The sequence below is a fragment of the Hemitrygon akajei genome, chromosome 14 (genome assembly GCF_048418815.1).
Source record: "Hemitrygon akajei chromosome 14, sHemAka1.3, whole genome shotgun sequence".
NCBI lineage: Eukaryota > Metazoa > Chordata > Chondrichthyes > Myliobatiformes > Dasyatidae > Hemitrygon > Hemitrygon akajei.
Window position 1 is genome coordinate 49,748,694 of NC_133137.1, and position 27,738 is coordinate 49,776,431.

A 27,738-nucleotide genomic window follows, 5' to 3' on the forward strand; every position below is an offset into this window, starting at 1 on the left:
GTACATACTGGTACGCTGCCATTCTACACAGGTAAAACGCCATCTTGGCCAGAACATACTGGTACACTGCCATTCTACACTGGTGAAACTCCATCTTGGCCAGAACATACTGGTACGCTGCCATTCTACACTGGTAAAACTCCATCTTTGCCAGAACATTCTGGTACGCTGCCATTCTACATTGGTAAAACTCCATCTTGGCCAGAACATACTGGTACGCTGCCATTCTACACTGGTAAAACTCCATCTTGGCAAGAACATACTGGTACACTGCCATTCTACACTGGTAAAACTCCATCTTGGCCAGAACATACTGGTACGCTGCCATTCTACATTGGTAAAACTCCATCTTGACCAGAACATACTGGTACGCTGACATTCTACACTGGTAAAACTCCATCTTGGCCAGAACATACTGGTACGCTGCCATTCTACACTGGTAAAACTCCAACTTGGCCAGAACATACTGGTACGCTGCCATTCTACACTGGTAAAACTTCATCTTGGCCAGAACATACTGGTACGCTGCCATTCTACACTGGTGAAACTCCATCTTGGACAGAACATACTGGTACACTGCCATTCTACACTGGTAAAACTCCATCTTGGCCAGAACATACTGGTACACTGCCATTCTACACTTGTAAAACTCCATCTTGGCCAGAACATACTGGTACACTGCCATTCTACACTGGTGAAGCTCCATCTTGGCCAGAACATACTGGTAGACTGCCATTCTACACTGGTTAAACTCCATCTTGGCCAGAACATACTGGTACACTGCCATTCTACACTGGTAAAACTCCATCTTGGTCAGAACATACTGGTACGCTGCCATTCTACACTGGTGAAACTCCATCTTGGCCAGTACATACTGGTACGCTGCCATTCTACACTGGTAAATCTCCATCTTGGCCAGAACATACTGGTACACTGCCATTCTACACTGGTGAAACTCCATCTTGACCAGAACATACTGGTACACTGCCATTCTACACTGGTGAAACTCCATCTTGGCCAGAACATACTGGTACGCTGCCATTCTACACTGGTAAAACTCCATCTTGGCCAGAACATACTGGTACGCTGCCATTCTACACTGGTGAAACTCCATCTTGGCCAGAACATACTGGTACGCTGCCATTCTACACTGGTGAAACTCCATCTTGGCCAGAACATACTGGTACACTGCCATTCTACACTGGTGAAACTCCATCTTGGCCAGAACATACTGGTACGCTGCCATTCTACACTGGTAAAACTCCAACTTGCCCAGAACATACTGGTACGCTGCCATTCTACACTGGTAAAACTCCATCTCGGCCAGAACATACTGGTACGCTGCCATTCTACACTGGTGAAACTCCATCTTGGCCAGAACATACTGGTACGCTGCCATTCTACACTGGTGAAACTCCATCTTGGCCAGAACATACTGGTACGCTGCCATTCTAAACTGGTAAATCTCCATCTTGGGCAGAACATACTGGTACGCTGCCATTCTACACTGGTAAAACTCCATCTTGGCAAGAACATACTGGTACGCTGCCATTCTACACTGGTGAAACTCCATCTTGGCCAGAACATACTGGTACACTGCCATTCTACTCTGGTGAAACTCCATCTTGGCCAGAACATTCTGGTAGACTGCCATTCTACACTGGTAAAACTCCATCTTGGCCAGAACATACTGGTACACTGCCATTCTACACTGGTGAAACTCCATCTTGGCCAGAACATAGTGGTACGCTGCCATTCTACACTGGTAAAACTCCATCTTGGCCAGAACATACTGGTACGCTGCCATTCTACACTGGTAAAACTCCATCTTGGCAAGAACATACTGATACGCTGCCATTCTACACTGGTGAAACTCCATCTTGGCCAGAACATACTGGTACACTGCCATTCTACACTGGTGAAACTCCATCTTGGCCAGAACATACTGGTAGACTGCCATTCTACACTGGTAAAACTCCATCTTGGCCAGAACATACTGGTACACTGCCATTCTACACTGGTGAAACTCCATCTTGGCCAGAACATACTGGTACGCTGCCATTCTACACTGGTAAAACTCCATCTTGGCCAGAACATACTGGTACACAGCCATTCTACACTGGTGAAACTCCATCTTGGCCAGAACATACTGGTACGCTGCCATTCTACACTGGTGAAACTCCATCTTGGCCAGAACATACAGGTACGCTGCCATTCTACACTGGTGAAACTCCATCTTGGCCAGAACATACTAGTACACTGCCATTCTACACTGGTAAAACTCCATGTTGGCCAGTACATACTGGTACGCTGCCATTCTACACTGGTGAAACTCCATCTTGGCCAGAACATACTGGTACACTGCCATTCTACACTGGTGAAACTCCATCGTGGCCAGAACATACTGGTACACTGCCATTCTACACTGGTAAAACTCCATCTTGGCCAGAACATACTGGTACGCTGCCATTCTACACTGGTAAAACTCCATCTTGGCCAGTACATACTGGTACGCTGCCATTCTACACAGGTAAAACGCCATCTTGGCCAGAACATACTGGTACACTGCCATTCTACACTGGTGAAACTCCATCTTGGCCAGAACATACTGGTACGCTGCCATTCTACACTGGTAAAACTCCATCTTTGCCAGAACATTCTGGTACGCTGCCATTCTACACCGGTAAAACTCCATCTTGGCCAGAACATACTGGTACGCTGCCATTCTACACTGGTAAAACTCCATCTTGGCCAGAACATACTGGTACACTGCCATGCTACACTGGTAAAACTCCATCTTGGCCAGAACATACTGGTACACTGCCATTCTACATTGGTAAAACTCCATCTTGGCCAGAACATACTGGTACGCTGCCATTCTACACTGGTAAAACTCCATCTTGGCAAGAACATACTGGTACACTGCCATTCTACACTGGTAAAACTCCATCTTGGCAGAACATACTGGTACGCTGCCATTCCACATTGGTAAAACTTCATCTTGGCCAGAACATACTGGTACGCTGCCATTCTACACTGGTGAAACTCCATCTTGGCCAGAACATACTGGTACACTGCCATTCTACACTGGTAAAACTCCATCTTGGCCAGAACATACTGGTACACTGCCATTCTACACTGGTAAAACTCCATCTTGGCCAGAACATACTGGTACGCTGCCATTCTACACTGGTGAAACTCCATCTTGGCCAGAACATACTGGTACACTGCCATTCTACACTGGTAAAACTCGATCTTGGCCAGAACATACTGGTACACTGCCATTCTACACTGGTAAAACTCCATCTTGGCCAGAACATACTGGTACGCTGCCATTCTACACCGGTAAAACTCCATCTTGGCCAGAACATACTGGTACACTGCGATTCTACACTGGTAAAACTCCATCTTGGCCAGAACATACTGGTACGCTGCCATTCTACACCGGTAAAACTCCATCTTGGCCAGAACATACTGGTACACTGCCATTCTACACTGGTAAAACACCATCTTGGCCAGAACATACTGGTATGCTGCCATTCTACACTGGTGAAACTCCATCTTGGCCAGAACATACTGGTACGCTGCCATTCTACACTGGTGAAACTCCATCTTGGCCAGAACATACTGGTACGCTGCCATTCTAAACTGGTAAATCTCCATCTTGGGCAGAACATACTAGTACGCTGCCATTCTACACTGGTGAAACTCCATCTTCGCCAGAACTTACTGGTACACTGCCTTTCTAAACTGGTAAATCTCCATCTTGGGCAGAACATACTGGTACGCTGCCATTCTACACTGGTAAAACTCCATCTTGGCCAGAACATACTGGTACGCTGCCATTCTACTCTGGTGAAACTCCATCTTGGCCAGAACATACTGGTACGCTGCCTTTCTAAACTGGTAAATCTCCATCTTGGGCAGAACATACTGGTACGCTGCCAATCTACACTGGTAAAACTCCATCTTGGGCAGAACATACTGGTACGCTGCCATTCTACACTGGTAAAACTCCATCTTGGCCAGAACATACTGGTACGCTGCCATTCTACACTGGTAAAACTCCATCTTGGCTAGAACATGCTGGTGCGCTGCCATTCTACACTGGTAAAACTCCATCTTGGCCAGAACATACTGGTACGCTGCCATTCTACACTGGTAAAACTCCATCTTGACCAGAACATACTGGTACACTGCCATTCTACACTGGTAAAACTCCATCTTGGCCAGAACATACTGGTACACTGCCATTCTACACTGGTAAAACTCCATCTTGGCCAGAACATACTGGTACGCTGCCATTCTACACTGGTAAAACTCCATCTTGGCCAGAACATACTGGTACACTGCCATTCTACACTGGTAAAACTCCATCTTGGCCAGAACATACTGGTACGCTGCCATTCTACACTGGTGAAACTCCATCTTGGCAAGAACATACTGGTACGCTGCCATTCTACACTGGTAAAACTCCATCTTGGCCAGAACATACTGGTACGCTGCCTTTCGAAACTGGTAAATCTCCATCTTGGGCAGAACATACTGGTACGCTGCCATTCTACACTGGTAAAACTCCATCTTGGCCAGAACATACTGGTACACTGCCATTCTACACTGGTGAAACTCCATCTTGGCCAGAACATACTGGTACGCTGCCATTCAACACAGGTGAAACTAGATCTTGTCCAGAACATACTGGTACACTGCCATTCTACACTGGTGAAACTCCATCTTGGCCAGAACATACTGGTACGCTGCCATTCTACACTGGTGAAACTCCATCTTGGCCAGAACATACTGGTACACTGCCATTCTACACTGGTGAAACTCCATCTTGACCAGAACATACTGGTACACTGCCATTCTACACTGGTGAAACTCCATCTTGGCCAGAACATACTGGTACGCTGCCATTCTACACTGGTGAAACTCCATCTTGGCCAGAACATACTGGTACGCTGCCATTCTACACTGGTGAAACTCCATCTTGGCCAGAACATACTGGTACGCTGCCATTCTACACTGGTGAAACTCCATCTTGGCCAGAACATACTGGTACACTGCCATTCTACACTGGTGAAACTCCATCTTGGCCAGAACATACTGGTACGCTGCCATTCAACACAGGTGAAACTAGATCTTGTCCAGAACATACTGGTACACTGCCATTCTACACTGGTGAAACTCCATCTTGGCCAGAACATACTGGTACGCTGCCATTCTACACTGGTGAAACTCCATCTTGGCCAGAACATACTGGTACACTGCCATTCTAGACTGGTGAAACTCCATCTTGGCCAAAACATACTGGTACGCTGCAATTCTACACTGGTGAAACTCCATCTTGGCCAGAACATACTGGTACGCTGCCATTCTACACTGGTAAAACTCCATCTTGGCCAGAACATACTGGTACGCTGCCATTCTACACTGGTAAAACTCCATCTTGGCTAGAACATGCTGGTGCGCTGCCATTCTACACTGGTAAAACTCCATCTTGGCCAGAACATACTGGTACGCTGCCATTCTACACTGGTAAAACTCCATCTTGGCCAGAACATACTGGTACGCTGCCATTCTACACTGGTAAAACTCCATCTTGGCCAGAACATACTGGTACGCTGCCATTCTACACTGGTAAAACTCCATCTTGGCCAGAACATACTGGTACACTGCCATTCTACACTGGTGAAACTCCATCTTGGCCAGAACATACTGGAACGCTGCCATTCTACATTGGTAAAACTCCATCTTGGCCAGAACATACTGGTGCGCTGCCATTCTACATTGGTAAAACTCCATCTTGGCCAGAACATACTGGTACGCTGCCATTCTACACTGGTAAAACTTCATCTTGGCCAGAACATACTGGTACACTGCCATTCTAAACTGGTAAAACTCCATCTTGGCCAGAACATACTGATACGCTGCCATTCTACACTGGTAAAACTCCATCTTGGCCAGAACATACTGGTACGCTGCCATTCTACACTGGTAAAACTCCATCTTGGCCAGTACATACTGGAACGCTGCCATTCTACACTGGTAAATCTCCATCTTCGCCAGAACCTACTCGTACACTGCCATTCTACACTGGTGAAACTCCATCTTCGCCAGAACTTACTGGTACACTGCCATTCTACACTGGTAAAACTCCATCTTGGCCAGAATATACTGGTACGCTGCCATTCTACACTGGTGAAACTCCATCTTGGCCAGAACATACTGGTACGCTGAAATTCTACACTGGTAAAACTCCATCTTGGCCAGAACATACTGGTACACTGCCATTCTACACTGGTAAAACTCCATCTTGGCCAGAACATACTGGTACACTGCCAGTATACACTGGTAAAACTCAATCTTGGCCAGAACATACTGGTACACTGCCATTCTACACTGGTGAAACTCCATCTTGGCCAGAACATACTGGTACGCTGCCATTCTACACTGGTAAAACTCCATCTTGGCCAGTACATACTGGTACACTGCCATTCTACACTGGTGAAACTCCATCTTGGCCAGTACATACTGGTACACTGCCATTCTACTCTGGTAAAACTCCATCTTGGCCAGAACATACTGGTACACTGCCATTCTACACTGGTGATACTCCATCTTGGCCAGTACATACTGGTACGCTGCCATTCTACACTGGTAAAACTCCATCTTGGCCAGAACATACTGGTACGCTGCCATTCTACACTGGTAAAACTCCATCTTGGTCAGAACATACTGGTACGCTGCCATTCTACACTGGTAAAACTCCATCTTGGCCAGAACATACTGGTACGCTGCCATTCTACACTGGTAAAACTCCATCTTGGCCAGAACATACTGGTACGCTGCCATTCTACACTGGTAAAACTCCATCTAGGCCAGAACATACTGGTACACTGCCATTCTAAACTGGTAAAACTCCATCTTGGCCAGAACATACTGGTACGCTGCCATTCTACACTGGTAAAACTCCATCTTGGCCAGAACATACTGGTACGCTGCCATTCTACACTGGTAAAACTCCATCTTGGCCAGAACATACTGGTACGCTGCCATTCTACACTGGTAAAACTCCATCTTGGCCAGAACATACTGGTACACTGCCATTCTACACTGGTAAATCTCCATCTTGGCCAGAACATACTGGTACACTGCCATTCTACACTGGTGAAACTCCATCTTCGCCAGAACTTACTGGTACACTGCCATTCTACACTGGTAAAACTCCATCTTGGCCAGAACATACTGGTACGCTGCCATTCTACACTGGTAAAACTCCATCTTGGCCAGAACATACTGGTACACTGCCATTCTACACTGGTAAAACTCCATCTTGGCCAGAACATACTGGTACGCTGCCATTCTACACTGGTAAAACTCCATCTTGGTCAGAACATACTGGTACGCTGCCATTCTACACTGGTAAAACTCCATCTTGGCCAGAACATACTGGTACGCTGCCATTCTACACTGGTAAAACTCCATCTTGGCCAGAACATACTGGTACACTGCCATTCTAAACTGGTAAAACTCCATCTTGGCCAGAACATACTGGTACGCTGCCATTCTACACTGGTAAAACTCCATCTTGGCCAGAACATGCTGGTACGCTGCCATTCTACACTGGTAAAACTCCATCTTGGCCAGAACATACTGGTACGCTGCCATTCTACACTGGTAAAACTCCATCTTGGCCAGAACATACTGGTACACTGCCATTCTACACTGGTAAAACTCCATCTTGGCCAGAACATACTGGTACACTGCCATTCTACACTGGTAAATCTCCATCTTGGCCAGAACATACTGGTACACTGCCATTCTACACTGGTGAAACTCCATCTTCGCCAGAACTTACTGGTACACTGCCATTCTACACTGGTAAAACTCCATCTTGGCCAGAACATACTGGTACGCTGCCATTCTACACTGGTAAAACTCCATCTTGGCCAGAACATACTGGTACACTGCCATTCTACACTGGTAAAACTCCATCTTGGCCAGAACATACTGGTACGCTGCCATTCTACACTGGTGAAACTCCATCTTGGCCAGAACATACTGGTACGCTGCCATTCTACACTGGTAAAACTCCATCTTGGCCAGAACATACTGGTACGCTGCCCTTCTAAACTGGTAAATCTCCATCTTGGGCAGAACATACTGGTACGCTGCCATTCTACACTGGTAAAACTCCATCTTGGCCAGAACATACTGGTACGCTGCCATTCTACACTGGTGAAACTCCATCTTGGCCAGAACATACTGGTATACTGCCATTCTACTCTGGTGAAACTCCATCTTGGCCAGAACATACTGGTACGCTGCCTTTCTAAACTGGTAAATCTCCATCTTGGGCAGAACATACTGGTACGCTGCCATTCTACACTGGTAAAACTCCATCTTGGGCAGAACATACTGGTACGCTGCCATTCTACACTGGTAAAACTCCATCTTGGCCAGAACATACTGGTACGCTGCCATTCTACACTGGTAAAACTCCATCTTGGCTAGAACATGCTGGTGCGCTGCCATTCTACACTGGTAAAACTCCATCTTGGCCAGAACATACTGGTACACTGCCATTCTACACTGGTAAAACTCCATCTTGGCCAGTACATACTGGTACACTGCCATTCTACACAGGTAAATCTCCATCTTGGCCAGTACATACTGGTACGCTGCCATTCTACACTGGTGAAACTCCATCTTGGCCAGAACATACTGGTACGCTGCCATTCTACACTGGTGAAACTCCATCTTGGCCAGAACATACTGGTACGCTGCCATTCTACACTGGTAAAACTCCATCTTGGCCAGAACATACTGGTACGCTGCCATTCTACACTGGAAAAACTCCATCTTGGCCAGAACATACTGGTACACTGCCAGTATACACTGGTAAAACTCCATCTTGGCCAGAACATACTGGTACACTGCCATTCTACACTGGTGAAACTCCATCTTGGCCAGAACATACTGGTACGCTGCCATTCTACACTGGTAAAACTCCATCTTGGCCAGAACATACTGGTACGCTGCCATTCTACACTGGTAAAACTCCATCTTGGCCAGAACATACTGGTACACTGCCATTCTACACTGGTAAAACTCCATCTTGGCCAGAACATACTGGTACGCTGCCATTCTACACTGGTAAAACTCCATCTTGGCCAGTACATACTGGAACGCTGCCATTCTACACTGGTAAATCTCCATCTTGGCCAGAACATACTGGTACGCTGCCATTCTACACTGGTAAAACTCCATCTTGGCCAGAACATACTGGTACGCTGCCATTCTACACTGGTAAAACTCCATCTTGGCCAGAACATACTGGTACACTGCCATTCTAAACTGGTAAAACTCCATCTTGGCCAGAACATACTGGTACGCTGCCATTCTACACTGGTAAAACTCCATCTTGGCCAGAACATGCTGGTACGCTGCCATTCTACACTGGTAAAACTCCATCTTGGCCAGAACATACTGGTACGCTGCCATTCTACACTGGTAAAACTCCATCTTGGCCAGAACATACTGGTACACTGCCATTCTACACTGGTAAAACTCCATCTTGGCCAGAACATACTGGTACACTGCCATTCTACACTGGTAAATCTCCATCTTGGCCAGAACATACTGGTACACTGCCATTCTACACTGGTGAAACTCCATCTTCGCCAGAACTTACTGGTGCACTGCCATTCTACACTGGTAAAACTCCATCTTGGCCAGAACATACTGGTACGCTGCCATTCTACACTGGTAAAACTCCATCTTGGCCAGAACATACTGGTACACTGCCATTCTACACTGGTAAAACTCCATCTTGGCCAGAACATACTGGTACGCTGCCATTCTACACTGGTGAAACTCCATCTTGGCCAGAACATACTGGTACGCTGCCATTCTACACTGGTAAAACTCCATCTTGGCCAGAACATACTGGTACGCTGCCTTTCTAAACTGGTAAATCTCCATCTTGGGCAGAACATACTGGTACGCTGCCATTCTACACTGGTAAAACTCCATCTTGGCCAGAACATACTGGTACGCTGCCATTCTACACTGGTGAAACTCCATCTTGGCCAGAACATACTGGTATACTGCCATTCTACTCTGGTGAAACTCCATCTTGGCCAGAACATACTGGTACGCTGCCTTTCTAAACTGGTAAATCTCCATCTTGGGCAGAACATACTGGTACGCTGCCATTCTACACTGGTAAAACTCCATCTTGGCCAGAACATACTGGTACGCTGCCATTCTACACTGGTAAAACTCCATCTTGGCCAGAACATACTGGTACGCTGCCATTCTACACTGGTAAAACTCCATCTTGGCTAGAACATGCTGGTGCGCTGCCATTCTACACTGGTAAAACTCCATCTTGGCCAGAACATACTGGTACGCTGCCATTCTACACTGGTAAAACTCCATCTTGACCAGAACATACTGGTACACTGCCATTCTACACTGGTAAAACTCCATCTTGGCCAGAACATACTGGTACACTGCCATTCTACACTGGTAAAACTCCATCTTGGCCAGAACATACTGGTACGCTGCCATTCTACACTGGTAAAACTCCATCTTGGCCAGAACATACTGGTACACTGCCATTCTACACTGGTAAAACTCCATCTTGGCCAGAACATACTGGTACGCTGCCATTCTACACTGGTGAAACTCCATCTTGGCAAGAACATACTGGTACGCTGCCATTCTACACTGGTAAAACTCCATCTTGGCCAGAACATACTGGTACGCTGCCTTTCTAAACTGGTAAATCTCCATCTTGGGCAGAACATACTGGTACGCTGCCATTCTACACTGGTAAAACTCCATCTTGGCCAGAACATACTGGTACGCTGCCATTCTACACTGGTGAAACTCCATCTTGGCCAGTACATACTGGTACGCTGCCATTCTACTCTGGTGAAACTCCATCTTGGCCAGAACATACTGGTACACTGCCATTCTACACTGGTGAAACTCCATCTTGGCCAGAACATACTGGTACACTGCCATTCTACACTGGTGAAACTCCATCTTGGCCAGAACATACTGGTACACTGCCATTCTACACTGGTAAAACTCCATCTTGGCCAGAACATACTGGTACGCTGCCATTCTACACTGGTAAAACTCCATCTTGGCCAGAACATACTGGTACACTGCCATTCTACACTGGTAAAACTCCATCTTGGCCAGAACATACTGGTACGCTGCCATTCTACACTGGTGAAACTCCATCTTGGCCAGAACATACTGGTACGCTGCCATTCTACACTGGTAAAACTCCATCTTGGCCAGAACATACTGGTACGCTGCCTTTCTAAACTGGTAAATCTCCATCTTGGGCAGAACATACTGGTACGCTGCCATTCTACACTGGTAAAACTCCATCTTGGCCAGAACATACTGGTACGCTGCCATTCTACACTGGTGAAACTCCATCTTGGCCAGAACATACTGGTATACTGCCATTCTACTCTGGTGAAACTCCATCTTGGCCAGAACATACTGGTACGCTGCCTTTCTAAACTGGTAAATCTCCATCTTGGGCAGAACATACTGGTACGCTGCCATTCTACACTGGTAAAACTCCATCTTGGCCAGAACATACTGGTACGCTGCCATTCTACACTGGTAAAACTCCATCTTGGCCAGAACATACTGGTACGCTGCCATTCTACACTGGTAAAACTCCATCTTGGCTAGAACATGCTGGTGCGCTGCCATTCTACACTGGTAAAACTCCATCTTGGCCAGAACATACTGGTACGCTGCCATTCTACACTGGTAAAACTCCATCTTGACCAGAACATACTGGTACACTGCCATTCTACACTGGTAAAACTCCATCTTGGCCAGAACATACTGGTACACTGCCATTCTACACTGGTAAAACTCCATCTTGGCCAGAACATACTGGTACGCTGCCATTCTACACTGGTAAAACTCCATCTTGGCCAGAACATACTGGTACACTGCCATTCTACACTGGTAAAACTCCATCTTGGCCAGAACATACTGGTACGCTGCCATTCTACACTGGTGAAACTCCATCTTGGCAAGAACATACTGGTACGCTGCCATTCTACACTGGTAAAACTCCATCTTGGCCAGAACATACTGGTACGCTGCCTTTCTAAACTGGTAAATCTCCATCTTGGGCAGAACATACTGGTACGCTGCCATTCTACACTGGTAAAACTCCATCTTGGCCAGAACATACTGGTACGCTGCCATTCTACACTGGTGAAACTCCATCTTGGCCAGTACATACTGGTACGCTGCCATTCTACTCTGGTGAAACTCCATCTTGGCCAGAACATACTGGTACACTGCCATTCTACACTGGTGAAACTCCATCTTGGCCAGAACATACTGGTACACTGCCATTCTACACTGGTGAAACTCCATCTTGGCCAGAACATACTGGTACTCTGCCATTCTACACTGGTAAAACTCCATCTTGGCCAGAACATACTGGTACACTGCCATTCTACACTGGTGAAACTCCATCTTGGCCAAAACATACTGGTACACTGCCATTCTACACTGGTGAAACTCCATCTTGGCCAGAACATACTGGTACGCTGCCATTCTACACTGGTAAAACTCCATCTTGGCCAGAACATACTGGTACACTGCCATTCTACACTGGTGAAACTCCATCTTGGCCAGAACATACTGGTACACTGCCATTCTACACTGGTGAAACTCCATCTTGGGCAGAACATACTGGTACACTGCCATTCTACACTGGTGAAACTCCATCTTGGGCAGAACATACTGGTACGCTGCCATTCTACACTGTTAAAACTCCATCTTGGCCAGTACATACTGGTACACTGCCATTCTACACTGGTAAAACTCCATCTTGGCCAGAACATACTGGTACGCTGCCATTCTACACTGGTAAAACTCCATCTTGGCCAGAACATACTGGTATGCTGCCATTCTACACTGGTGAAACTCCATCTTGGCCAGAACATACTGGTACGCTGCCATTCTACACTGGTAAAACTCCATCTTGGCCAGAACATACTGGTACGCTGCCATTCTACACTGGTGAAACTCCATCTTGGCCAGTACATACTGGTACACTGCCATTCTACACTGGTGAAACTCCATCTTGGCCAGTACATACTGGTACGCTGCCATTCTACACTGGTAAAACTCCATCTTGGCCAGAACATACTGGTACACTGCCATTCTACACTGGTAAAACTCCATCTTGGCCAGATCATACTGGTACACTGCCATTCTACACTGGTGAAACTCCATCTTGACCAGAACATACTGGTACACTGCCATTCTACACTGGTGAAACTCCATCTTGGACAGAACATACTGGTACGCTGCCATTCTACACTGGTGAAACTCCATTTTGGCCAGAACATACTGGTACGCTGCCATTCTACACTGGTGAAACTCCATCTTGGCCAGAACATACTGGTACGCTGCCATTCTACACTGGTGAAACTCCATCTTGGCCAGAACATACTGGTACACTGCCATTCTACACTGGTGAAACTCCATCTTGGCCAGAACATACTGGTACGCTGCCATTCAACACAGGTGAAACTAGATCTTGTCCAGAACATACTGGTACACTGCCATTCTACACTGGTGAAACTCCATCTTGGCCAGAACATACTGGTACGCTGCCATTCTACACTGGTGAAACTCCATCTTGGCCAGAACATACTGGTACACTGCCATTCTACACTGGTGAAACTCCATCTTGGCCAAAACATACTGGTACGCTGCCATTCTACACTGGTGAAACTCCATCTTGGCCAGAACATACTGGTACGCTGCCATTCTACACTGGTGAAACTCCATCTTGGCCAGAACATACTGGTACACTGCCATTCTACACTGGTAAAACTCCATCTTGGCCAGAACATACTGGTACGCTGCCATTCTACACTGGTAACACTCCATCTTGGCCAGAACATACTGGTACACTGCCATTCTACACTGGTAAAACTCCATCTTGGCCAGAACATACTGGTACGCTGCCATTCTACACTGGTGAAACTCCATCTTGGCCAGTACATACTGGTACGCTGCCATTCTACACTGGTAAATCTCCATCTTGGCAAGAACATACTGGTACACTGCCATTCTACACTGGTAAAACTCCATCTTGGCCAGAACATATTGGTACGCTGCCATTCTACACTGGTGAAACTCCATCTTGGCCAGAACATACTGGTACGCTGCCATTCTACATTGGTAAAACTCCATCTTGGCCAGAACATACTGGTGCGCTGCCATTCTACATTGGTAAAACTTCATCTTGGCCAGAACATACTGGTACGCTGCCATTCTAAACTGGTAAAACTCCATCTTGGCCAGAACATACTGGTACACTGCCATTCTACACTGGTAAAACTCCATCTTGGCCAGTACATACTGGTACACTGCCATTCTACACTGGTGATACTCCATCTTGGCCAGTACATACTGGTACACTGCCATTCTACACCGGTAAAACTCCATCTTGGCCAGTACATACTGGTACACTGCCATTCTACACTGGTGAAACTCCATCTTGGCCAGTACATACTGGTACACTGCCATTCTACACTGCCATCAGAGTGTATCCTCACATCAGCCATTACTGTCTGATTTGGTGCAGCATCCATCACAATATACAAAAACTGCTGTGAACTCTCATGGCTGCAGTCTACCATCACTGCAGCATTTGTATGTGTCCAGGACAAAGAAACAGACAGAGAGAAACATTGCAAACACGGCCCACCCAGCAACCTTGTCTTTTCCAAAAAGATGATGTGAAGTTGTTGTTTTAATATCCCTAGGGCGCTTTAAAAATAACAGATTGTGTTACATCACAGAACTTATCTAAGAGCTTGGCTTTACAATTTTTTTTAAAGTGAGGAGGAGTGCAAGCCATATTTGTCCTAAGTTTTAGACCCAGGGTATTCCTGTTTAACACAGTGACTCCATTTTCAGCATGAACAGGCATCATGAAGAAGGGGAAATGGTCAGCAAGAAAGGATCTGGGTAAGTGGTGGGACTCCCAGAAAGATCTGAATGGGGGGAGTTGTGGGTGGGGATGGGATTAACTAGGTCATGAGTTTTTGAGGCTGGTGACTAGTGGTGTGCACCAGGTCCTTTGTAAATTGTTATCTATAGTACTGTGCAAAAGTCTTAGGCACATATATATAGCTAGGGTGTGTAAGACTTTCACAGTACTGTGGTAATTTAACGTATTGCACTGTACTGCTGCCACGGGAAAACCCACAAATTTCATGTCATATGTGAGTGATGATAAACCTGATCCTGATATGGGTCTCTATCGTGGACTGAGTGGAAAGGGAGAGGAGACGAAGTGAGAAACATCGGAGGGACGTTCCATAATGATCAATAAACCAATCACTTGGAATCAAACGATCTTGCCTGGTGTCTGTATCCACGCCACCCCCAGTCTCGACACTGTTCCGTTACGCGCCCTACACCTCTTCTGCGGTGCTCCAACATCGCCATTCCCAACATCCTTTGCTCCCACCAGATTTACAAACTTGCTCTCCACTCCACGTTGACAAATACAGTACTGTGCAAAAGTCATAGGCACCCCAGCTATATAAGACTTTTGCAAGGTATTGTATATCAACGATCTGGATGATAATGTAGTAAACTGGATCCACAAATATGTGGATGACTTCAAGATGGGGAGCATAGTAGACAACAAGGCTATCTATCAAAGCTTACAAAATGATTTGGACCAGCTGGGAAAATGGGCGGAAAAGGAATTTAGTGTCAGGTTTTGCACTTTGGTAGGACAAACTAGAGTAGGATTCACCCAGTGAATTTAGGGCACTGAGGAATGTGCTGGAACAGAGCGATCTGAGAATACAGACCCCTGATTCCTTGGAAGTGGTGTCCAAGGTAATAAAGAGAGTTTTTGGCACATTGGCCTTCATACATCAAAGCACTGTGTACAGGAGTTGGGATGTTATGTTGAAGATCTATAAGACAATGAAGAAGCCTAATTAAGGTATTGTGTGCCGTTATGGTCACCTACCTACAGGAAAGACGCAATAAATTTGGAAGTATACAGAGAACACTTACAAGGACTTTGCTGGGACCTGAGTTATCTGAGGATATTGTGTCGTAGCTGTCTAGATACGCAAGCCTGGGGAGTACAATATTGAGCTGTTGCCAATGTAGCAAGCTCCCTTTCTCCGTGCATCTGATGCACCCAAAGGAATGGCAGAGACCAATACAGTTTAGTACCAGCAGTGTAGCAGGAGTTGCCAGTCAACATTGAACTCAACGTAGGGCTGCCCTGGGGTCTCCATTCTGGATTTTTCCCTCGGGGTTTACTCCCGAAGCCTTCCCCATGAGCGGGTGTAGCCACTAGGCAGTGGAGGTTTGAGATGAGAGTTTTCCTTCTCCTAGATGAGCTGCCAACCATGGCTGACAAGTCCCAGCTGCCTGAAGCGACTGGTTTTAAGGCGCCCATAACCAGCCTTTGCCCCTTCTCCTGTCAGTAGAAACAGTTCCATTGGGTTTAGTAGCTAAGCCACATGTGAAGGTCAGGAGCTGGACTTGGTTGTCAGAGGCTATTTGAGGTGCACGCCATTGGGAGCATTTAATAGGTAGTGGGAGCTTGTCCCCATTACCCGCCCCTGGCTATAACAACCTTAAGGAGTTATAGGGAAAGGTTAACTAGGTTAGGACTTTATTCCCTGGATGGTGAGTATAAAGGGAGATTCTGAGGTTGAGTGAGACTAGAACTAGAGTCATATGTTAAGGGTAACAGGTGAAATACTTAAAGGGAACTTCTTCACTCAGTGGGTGGTGAGAGTGTGAAACAGGCTTCCAGCATTAGTAATGGATTGACTTCAGGTTTGATTTCAGCATTTAAAAGAAGTTTAGATAAGTACATGGATGGGAGGGATATGGAGGACTATGGTCCCGGTGCAGGTTGATGGGAGTAGGCAAAAAAATAGTTTGGCATGGACTAGATGAGCCAAAGGGTCTAATTTTGTGTTGTAGTGCTCTATGTATTCATGATTCAAAGTCTCTTAACTTCCCCACACAACCTCTTTGATAATATCTCATACTATAATATTTCCTGCTCTATGGCTCAGTTGCAATAATTTTGTCACATAATTTTCCCAAAATAAAAGTAAGCAACTCTGAAAGCTGTTACAGAAATAGTAAAGGTAAATATGGACGGATATCCTGGACAGAGAAAGGATTGAAGTGGGATTGTCTTTAGATAGTTTTGCTAAGTTAAAGGTATTATTGAAATGTAAATTATTGTTTTAACTTTTATATGTTTAGTAACAAAGACCTTTATAATACCAGCCAAAAAGAAATATGCTGTAATCTAGACTCTACAACCAATTGGGCTCCACAACGGGTAGTTGAAATAGCTAGACATCATTGGCACCTGCCTGCCCACCACCAAGAACATAGATACAGAAAAGTGTTGGGAAAAGACCAGCAATGTCATGAATGCTCCCATCCATTGTGCTCATGGTCTGTTTGTCCCACTCCCAGGCTTTACAGTATTCATCCAAATACAGTTACTTCCAGCCATCAGGCTGATCAGCACCACCACCCATTAACCCACCCTGGTAGACTTGCCGTCACCACTGCTTTATCATTTCCTGTCACAGTCAATGTACGTACAGATACTTCTGTACCTAACATAAGGTCAGCCAATGTATAGAAGCTAATCTTGTGTATATACGGCCACACTCAACAGTTACTTGTACATTGTGCTTTATAGGATGCTTTCATATTTATATTAATTGTGTTTTTATGCTTACTGTGTTTTTTGATGTTGCATTGGATCTGGAGTAACAATCATTTTGTTCTCCTCTATACTTGTGTAATGAAGAATGACAATAAGTGACCTTGAATACTGCAACAGCCACAATCATTGGAGGCAAAAGGACATTTCAGGTTGAGTTCTGCATCAGGGCCGAGAGGGAACAGAAAAGATAGTTGGTACAATACAGTCCTGACGAAGGGTCTCGGCCTGAAACGTTGACTTTACTTCTTCCTATAGATGCTGCCTGGCTTGCTGTGTTCCACCAGCATTTTGTGTGTGTTGCTTGAATTTCCAGCATCTGCAGATTTCCTAGTGTTTGCAATGTGGTACAGTACACAGCACCTTGGGGATGTAGCAGTATGACAAGAGGTTGCTAAGTGATAGGTGTACATAGCACCTTGGGGATGTAGCAGTATGACAGAGGTTGCTAAGTGATAGGTGGAACAAGACTGGGAGGGAATGATGGAGTCACTTGTGGGAAGGGGAGAAGGAGAGGAGAGTTAAAATGATGTGCAACTGGAAGCTTGAATGGGCCACTGTGGACAGAGTCCAGATGTTCCACAAGATGGTCACCTAATCTATGCATGGTTTTACCAATAAAGAGGTGGTCACAGCATGATCACTGAATGCAGTAGAATCTTTGTTTCTCCTTAGGAGAGGCAGGTCTCTGGATGGAGATGAAGAGACAGGTGTAATACCTCTTATGGTTGCAGGTGGAAGGACCAGGGTAGGGGTGAAATTGGAGGGGTTGGATGAGCAGGAAAGGAATCCAAAAGGGAGCAGTCCCCCTGGTAAACAATGGGTAGTGAGCAGGAAAGGACGTTGGGGAGAAGCAAAGATATGACTAATTATGGGATCACATTGGAGTTGGTGGTAATGATGGAGGATGATGTATTGGATGTGATGTCTGAGGGGATGAAAAGTGAGGACGAGGAGAACTCCATTGCTGTTCTGTCTGAGATAGGGTTGTGGGGGGTAAGGGTGGTCAGAGCAGATGTGTGGGAAATGTGGCAAGTACATGTGATTAATGATTAAAGATGAGCTTATTTGTCATGTGTACTTTGAAACACAATGAAATGTGCCATTTGTGTCAAATCAAATCAGCGAAGGTTGTGCTGGGCAGCTCACAAGTGCTACTCTGTTTCTGAGCACAGCTCACTCTAACTGTAGATCTTTGGCAAATGGGAGGAAGCCAGAGCACTTGGAGAAAACCCACACGATCACGGGGAGAACACAGAAACTCCCAACAGACAGCGGCAGTTATCGAACTATGATCTTATAACTGGTGCTGTAAGGCATTGCACTATTGCTACACCATTGCGCCATCCCATGTGGGGCTTCATCAACTACAGCAGAGGGAAGGAAAAGGATATTTCAGAAGCTTTAGAGTAGAAGGTCTCACCTTGAGAACTTATGAGGAGGACGTGGAGAAATTGGGAAAATTGATGGCATCTTTACAAGTAGGTGTGACATGAGAGTTGGTGGTTCCTGGAGGATAACAATAACTAAACTGTCTCATAAGATGGAGACAGAAAGATCCTGAAAAGTAAGTGTCAGAGATGTCCAGGTGAACTTGAGGATAGTAGGAGGTTTTACTTGTCTCTTCATCAACCAAGGTCCTAAATAGGCAGTCCAGAAGTGACAAAGATTCACCTCCAGCTCTTTCAACCAGACCCAAGCTGTAGTGAAAAAATTGTAGACTAGGCAACTGTTTAGTGGCACACAAGTGCTCTGTCTGCAGTGATCAACTCCAGCTTCCAGCTGCTTGTTATTTTAACTCTCCTTCCACCCCACTCTTCCAACTGATTCCATCGACCCATCACCCCATCTCATCTAGTTCCACTTATCACCTACCAACTACCAGAAGCTACCCCAACCACTCCTGCTCTCAGCATACTGCTACAAATTGGCAACTTTCCCATTTCCTCTCAGTTCTGATGTAGGGGGTTGAAACATCAACTTACACCTTTGCCTCCACAGGCGCTGCTTGACCCAATGTGTTCTTTCAGCACTATTTTTGTTTTAGACTTTGTAATACTCTGAGGTGTGATTAACTTGATCAGTGGGAATATTTCATAACTCCACTCCTAATGATAAGATCATCTAACCGGATATAAAACTAGTGATCAGAGGCTAGAGATTGCTCAAGTAACCAATGTAGGTCTTATTACCATTCAGTGTATCAGTGTTCATTTCTGATTTTGTGCTGGAGTTAGAACATGGAGGATCGAAGACTGTACAGGCCCTTCAGTCCACAATGTTGTGCCAACCTTTTAACCTACTCTATAATTAATCTAACCTGTCCCTCCTACATAGCCCTCCATTTTTCTATCATTTATGTACCGCTCTAAATGTCCCCAATATATTTGCCTTTACGGCCATCTCTGACATCCTCCCTTTAGATTACGGCAAATCTTTCCTGCAATTACCTTAAATTATTCGTATTGTTCAGATACAGGTCAGAATAGGTTCTTCTGGCCCTTCGATTTGCACCGCCTAGCAATCCCCGATTTAACCGTCGCCTAATCATGGGACAATTTACAATGACCAATTAACCTACCAAGTGGTATGTCTTTGGACTGTGGGAGTAAACCGGAGCACCCAGAGGAAACCCATGCGGTCATGGAGAGAACGTACAAACTCATTACAGGCAGCGGCGGGAACTGAACCCAGGTTGCCTGTTCTGTAAGGTGCTGTGCTAACCACTACGCCCCTTGTACTAGTTACTTCCACCTTGGGAAAAAAGTTTCTGACTATCCACTCAATTTATGCCTCCTATCATCTTGTACATCTCTATCAATTTGCCTCTCATCCTCCTTTATTTCCAAAGAGAAAAGCCCTAGCTCTCTCAACCTTTCCTCATAAGCATGCTCTCTAATCATGGTAAATCCCCTTTGTTTCCTCTCTAAAGCTTCTAAATCCTTCCTGTAATAAGTTGACCGGAACTGAACACAATATCCCAAGTGTGGTGTAACCAGGGTTTTATAGAGCTGCAACATTACCTCATAGATCATGAACTCCATTCCCTTGACTAATGATGGCCAATACACCACATGACTTCTTAACACTATCAACTAGTGCAGCAGTTGTTCTAATAAAAATGGAAGAATGGTGAGAAATATTACCTAGGTCAATATCTTCCTTTTGAAACCTTTGGGAGTAACCATATTTATTGAAGAAGGTCTCAAAAATCTTCTCCTTTACTTGTCCTATAGTGTCGCAGTTCAAAACATCCAATTCAAAACCGGAATTGTTGTCCTGATCATTTTCAATGTCAGCTTCAGTGTTCAATTGAAATGAAACATCTAATTTCTGCCAAGAGAAGGATTATATCAGGGTGAGATCCACATTACTCAATTCATCAGAGAGCAACAATACAACTATGAATGAAGCATTTCTTGCTTATGTTAGTAGAAAACTGTGCAATAGGAATTCATAACTGTGTTGAAGAACACTGTTTATGTAGAATTGCCTTGGTTCAAACTATGGTTAGCTGACACAAATAAAAAAACAAGAAAAGTTTTGGGTCAAGTAAACAGATCACTCCATAACCAACATATTATCTTCTGCAACCTGCCATCTCCAAAGAGATCCTATTACTAAACATATCTTTACCTCCCCTCCTCTACTTTCCACAGGAATCTCTCCTTCCATGATTCCTTTTTCCATTCGTCCTCTTTGTTCTCCCTCCAGGCACTTATCTCTGCAAGCGGTCTAACTGCTACACCTGCCCATACACCTCTTCTCTCATCTCCACTCAGGGCCCCAAACAGTCCTTCCAGGTGAGGCAACACTTGACCTGGATTAGAAAGGCTGGCTGTGTTATAGGAGTCAAACTGGACACACTGGAGGCTGTGGTAGAATAAAGGACCCTACAGAAAACCCTGGCAATTCTGGACAATGTTTCTCACCCTCTGCATGCTACTTTGGCTGAAGAAAGGAACACATTTAGTAATGAACAAAGACAACTATGCTGCTCCAAAGAGTGCTATAAATTACACATTTAGACAGAGACGTAATGTAAAGAATTTTACTCCTCATGTATGTGAAGGATGGAAAAAATAATTCAATTCAATTCCAAAGAATGAGGGGTGACCCCATCAAAATCTGTCAAATGTCAATAGGGTGAATGTAGAAAGGATGTTTCTTGTGGTAGGGGAATCTAAGACCTGAGGACACAGCTTTAGAATAGAGGGGAAACCTTTTAGAATGGAGATGAAGAGGAATTGCTTTAGCCAGAGTGGTGAATCACTGCAGTTTGCCTATCACCACAATAGGTCTACGGTGGATGCAATCTCATGGCTCTTCATGCAGCCTTGGAACATCTGGACAAAACAAATTCCTATGCCAGGATGCTGTTTATTGACTACTTCTCAGCATTTAACATCACAATCTGTGCAGATTGGAAATAAGCTATCAGGAAAGTGGATGAAGGCAAGGCAGAGGATGCTATCTACATGGACCTTAGCAAGGCATTTGACAATGTCTCGAATGGGAGGTTGGCCAAGAAGGTTCAGTCACACGGCATTCAAGATGAGGTAGTAAATTGGATTAGACACTGGCTTTGTGGGAGGAGCCAGAGAGTGGCAGTAGATGGTTGCCTCTCTGACTGGAGGTCTGTGACTAGTGGAGTGTCGCAGGGATTGGTGCTGGGTCCTCTGTTGTTTGTCATCTATATCAATGATCTGGATGATAATGTGATTAACTGGATCAGCAGATCTGCTGATGACACCAAGATTAAGGGTGTAGTCAACAACGAGAAAGGCTATCATGGATTATATTAGGATCTGGTCCAGCTAGAAAAATGGACTGAAAAACAGCAGTAAGAATTTAATGCCGACAAGTGCAAAGTTTTGCACTTCGGTAGGACCAACCAAGATAGGTCTTACACAGTGAATGGTAGGATACTGAGGAGTGCCGGGGAACAACGGGGGAAAAGTGGCACCACAGGTAGATAGTATCGTAAAGGAAGTTTTTGGCATATTGACCTTCATAAATCAAAGTATTGAGTGCAGGTGATAGGATGTTGTGTTGAAGTAGTATAAGATGTTGGTGAGACCTAATTTGGAGTATTGTGTGTAGTTTTGGTCACGTGTCTACAGGAAAGATGTAAACAAAGTTGAAGGAGTACAGAGAGAATTTACAAGGATGTTGCTGGGTCTGGAGGACCTGAGTTATAAGGAAAGATTGAATAGATTACACCTTTACTTCAAAGAGTGTAGAAGATTAAGAGGAGATTTAATAGGTATACAAAATTATGACGGGTATAGATAGGACAAATGCAAGCAGGCTTTTTTACTGAGGTTGGGTGGGACCACAACCAGAGGTCATGGGTTAAGGGTAAAAGATGAAAAGTTTAAGGGGAGCATGAAGGGAAACTTCTTCACTCAGAAGGTCATGAGAGTGTGGAATGAGCTGCCAGTACAAATAGTGCATGTGAGCTCAATTTCAATGTTTAAGAAGTTTGGATAGGTACGTGGATGGTAGGGATATAGAAGGCTATGGTCCAGGTGCAGGTCGATGGGAGTAGGCAGTTTAAATGGTTTTGGAATTGACTAGATGAGTGGAAGGGCTTGTTTTGGTGCTATACTGACTCTATAAAATCTCCATCTCTCTGACAATCAACACTGGTGCACCACAGGGATGTCTGCTTAGCTTACTGCTCTACTCTCTCAACACCCATGACTGTATGGCTAGGCACAGCCCAAGTGACATCTACAAGTTTGCTGATGATGCAATTAGTGTTGGCAGAATTTTAGATGATGATGAGAGAGCATACAGGAGTGAGATATATCAACTAGTTGAGTAGTGTCACAGCAACAACCTTGCACTCAATATCAGAGAGACCAAAGAACTGATTGTGGACTTCAGAGAGGATAAGACAAGTGAACACACAGCAGTCCTCACAGAGCAATCAGAAGTGGAAAGAGTGAGCAATTTCGAGTTCCTGGGTGTCAATATCTCTGAGGATCTATCCTAGGCCCAACATATAGATGCAGCTACAAAAAAGGCACAACAGTGGCTAGATTTCATTAGGACTTTGAGGAGATTTGACATGTCACCAAAGGTACTTGCAACTTTTTACAGATGTACTGTGGAGAGCATTCTAGTTGGCTACATCAATGTCTGGTATGGGGAGGTGGGGAAGGTAGGGTGCTACTACACAGGATCAAACTAAGTTGCAGGGAGTTGTAAACTTAGTCAGCTCCATCATGGGCACTAGTGTTCGTAGTATCCAGGACTTCTTCAAAAGGTGATGCCTCAAAAAGGCATCATCCATCATTAAGGATCCCCATCACCCAGGTCATGCCTTGTTCTCATTACTACTGTCAGGAAGGAGATACAGAAGAAGCCTGAATGCACACACTCAGCAATTTAGGAACAGCTTCTTCCCTCTGCCACCCAGTTTCTGAATGGACATTGAACCCATGAACGCTACCTCACTACTTTAATTTTATTTTTGCATGACTATTTAATATTTTTTTCTATTATTACCTTTTGCATTGTACTGCTGCTGCAAAGACAACAGATTTCATGACATGTGCCTGTGATATTAAACCTGACTCTGATATATTTAAGTCAGAGGTTGATAGATTGTTGGTTGGTCAGGGCATGAAGGGATATGGGGAGAAGGCAGGAGATTGGGCGGAGAGGGACAATAGATCAGCCATGTTGAAATGGTAGAGCAAACGCAATGGACCAAATGGTCTCATTCTGGGCAAACTCAACTCATTCAGAATGCTAGTTAACCAAAACCAGGATGAGGGAACGTGTCACTCCCATCCTAGCTACTCTACACTGGCTTCCTGTATCCTTTAGAATTGATTTCAAAGTTTTCTTACCACATGAAAAAGTAGTGCATGTTGACATTGAAAGGAAAGCTTTGGTGGGATGGTGGAATTGCCAGTTTCCTTGAGTATTTAATAGAGACCGCATTTGTTCAAATGTGTTGGTAAGCTCTACAAAAACAAGCTCTAGTGGTGTTTCCTTCCACCCCACTCCCACTTTTCTATATGAACTAAGGTAGTTGATCTTCCTACTGCTGAGTTATTGTGGGAAACATCTGTCTCAAATAGCGAAATCCTTCATGGAAATGTTTGTGCCTGGTGATAGCAGATTCCATCCTTGCAGTCTTGAACCCAGTAATTCAGCTTTTGCTTTGACAAACCCAAGCCTCTGACCAAGTCATTTAACTCGGACTGAGTTATCAGATTAGGCTCACTCGACATAAAGGGTTCAAAATCTGTATCAGTATCAGTTTCGTTTTCTATTCCTGGCTGGTGCATCATGGCATCTTTGTATGCCATCTCTAGACTCCACGTCTCTGGTGACTTTGGTCCTGGAAGACTATGGTCATGTGGCACAGGTCTCATGGTGAAGGGAGACTGGGGTATTCAATGGATGTCTTGTTTTTAGCAGGGAAAAGTAGCAGTCTGTCACATGATCCCTCTGCTCTCGCCATATCATCGGGACAGCGAACGGCATTGGCCTCCGTGTACCTCTCAGCCAAGTTCCAAGATCAACAGCACAACAAATATGAGGAGGCTTGGCTTTGTCTTGGTCATCAATTTTACACCTAAAGTAGAGCTCATAGACTTTCTTAATGGGGAGTCATACTTCATCTTTGAGATTTAAGAGTATACTTGTCACAAACTTAACAGAAAGTATTGTGGCTGTAGCAAAACTGGTGAGACATTTTGCTATCATGAATACTCCTGAAAATACAAGTATACACATTGTACTATGTATGTAGAAAATGTGATCGCAAACCAATATACATGTAAATGTAATGTATACAACAGTGTGTGTGTGTGATACTTCTATTGTCTTTCTAAAACCAGTTCTGTTATGCAGCATCCACCTTGTCTAACAATGCCAGGTACGCCTGCATAAAATAGAAAACTTTTCAGCTTACATTGTGGGTAACAATTTAAGTGACTGGAATTATGAATTAAAATAATAAATATAGGCAATTAAAAAATAGCGTGTGACAGGGAGATTTCATGTAATTTCCAGGTTCAGCAGCCCAAAATCCATAAGATACACCCAAAAGCATTCAGGAAGCTAAATCTTTGTTGTCCAGTGGACAGAACAACAACTTCAGAGACTCACTGAGTGATCTTCTCATGCCTTCCCTCACAATTAGTGTCAATAGAAATCTAGTTATGTAACAATGCATTATGGCTAATCAGACTTAACAACATTTCACTGAAATCAGTAACCAATTCAACTATTTTGACCTATTGTAATAGATAGCATTAGTCTCAGTGAAGAATTCAACATACACACTGGAAAGGCAGTCACCAACTTCAGCAAATTCTTAAACCAGGGATGGAACAATAACAAATTCACTGTCAGTACAAATGCTGAAATGAAAAGTCTGCTTTCTTAGCAGTTTGCTGTACAGCAAGAAAAGATGGGCTGCATACAAGAAAGGAATCACAGCCTTCACTGACAGCTAACAAAAAGAATAGTTGCTAGGAGCAGAAGTGATCCAGCATCCCAGTGATCTTAATGAAGGAAGTTTAAAGTTCAAAGTAAATTCATTATCAAAATACGTATATGTCACCATATGCTACTCTGTGATTCATTTTCTTGCAGTCATTCAAATTTAAACAAAGTACAACAGAATCAATGAAAAATTACACAGAAAGACTGACTGATAAGCAACCTATGTACAAAAGATAAGCCAAGCAAATACAAAAATATAAATAATAATAAATAAGTAAATCAGTAACACTGAGAACATGTACTGTAACGTCCTTGAAAGTGTGTCTATAGGTTGTGTTCAGTGAAGTTATCAACACTGGTTCAGAAGCCTTATGTTTGAAGGGTAATAAATGTCTCTGAATATGGTGGTGTGGGACCTAAGGCTCCTGTAACTCCTTCCCAAATGGCAGCAGCAAAAACATAGCATGACCTGGATGGTCGTGGTCCTTGATGTTAGATGCTGCTTTCTTGTGACAGTGCTCCTTGTAGATGTGCTCAATAGAGGGAAAGGATTTTACAGGGAAGAACAATGAAGAATATCACCTTTTGTAGGGATTTCTGTTTACTGGGTCCAGCAGCAAGTACCATTACAAAGAAAGCATACTTTCTTTACTTTCCTTTACTTTCTTAGAAGTTTGCATAAATTCGGAATGTCATCTAAAACATTGACAAACTTATATAGATGTGTGGTGGAGAGTATACTGACTGGTTGCAACACAGCTTAATATGGAAACACCAATGTCCTTCAATAAAAATCTTATAAAAAGTAGGGGATACAGTTCAGTCCTTCACGGGCAAAACCCTCCCCACCACTGAGCACATCTACATTGAGGAGCACTGTTTAGGAAAGCAGCACTAATCATCAGAGAGCCTCAACACCCAGGTCATGGACCCAGAGAGGATAACATCAGAGGCCCCCACCACCCAGGTCATGGACCCAGAGAGGATAACATCAGAGGTCCCCACCACCCAGGTCATGGATCCAGAAAGGATAACATCAGAGACCCCCACCACCCAGGTCATGGACCCAGGGAGGATAACATCAGAGAACCCCACTACCCAGGTCATGGACCCAGAGGGGATAACATCAGAGAACCCCACCACCCAGGTCATGGACCCAGGGAGGATAACATCAGAGACCCCCACCACCCAGGTCATGGACCCAGGGAGGATAACATCAGAGACCCCCACCACCCAGGTCATGGACCCAGAGAGGATAACATCAGAGACCCCCACCACCCAGGTCATGGACCCAGGGAGGATATCAGAGACCCCCACCACCCAGGTCATGGACCCAGAGGGGATAACATCAGAGACCCCCACCACCCAGGTCATGGACCCAGGGAGGATAACATCAGAGACCCCCACCACCCAGGTCATGGATCCAGAGAGGATAACATCAGAGGCCCCCA

At 44.8% G+C, this 27,738-nt stretch overlaps 1 protein-coding gene across 1 annotated transcript in view; it reads right to left on the bottom strand.

Moving 5' to 3' along the window:
• The window catches only part of plxnc1 (plexin C1), a 197,320-nt gene that overhangs the window by 14,948 nt on the left and 154,634 nt on the right, over positions 1-27,738 (bottom strand). Inside the window, exon 25 of the mRNA XM_073066019.1 lies at positions 20,962-21,148. Within this exon, the coding sequence (XP_072922120.1) occupies positions 20,962-21,148 (187 nt within the window). The remainder of the gene's footprint in view (positions 1-20,961; positions 21,149-27,738) is intronic.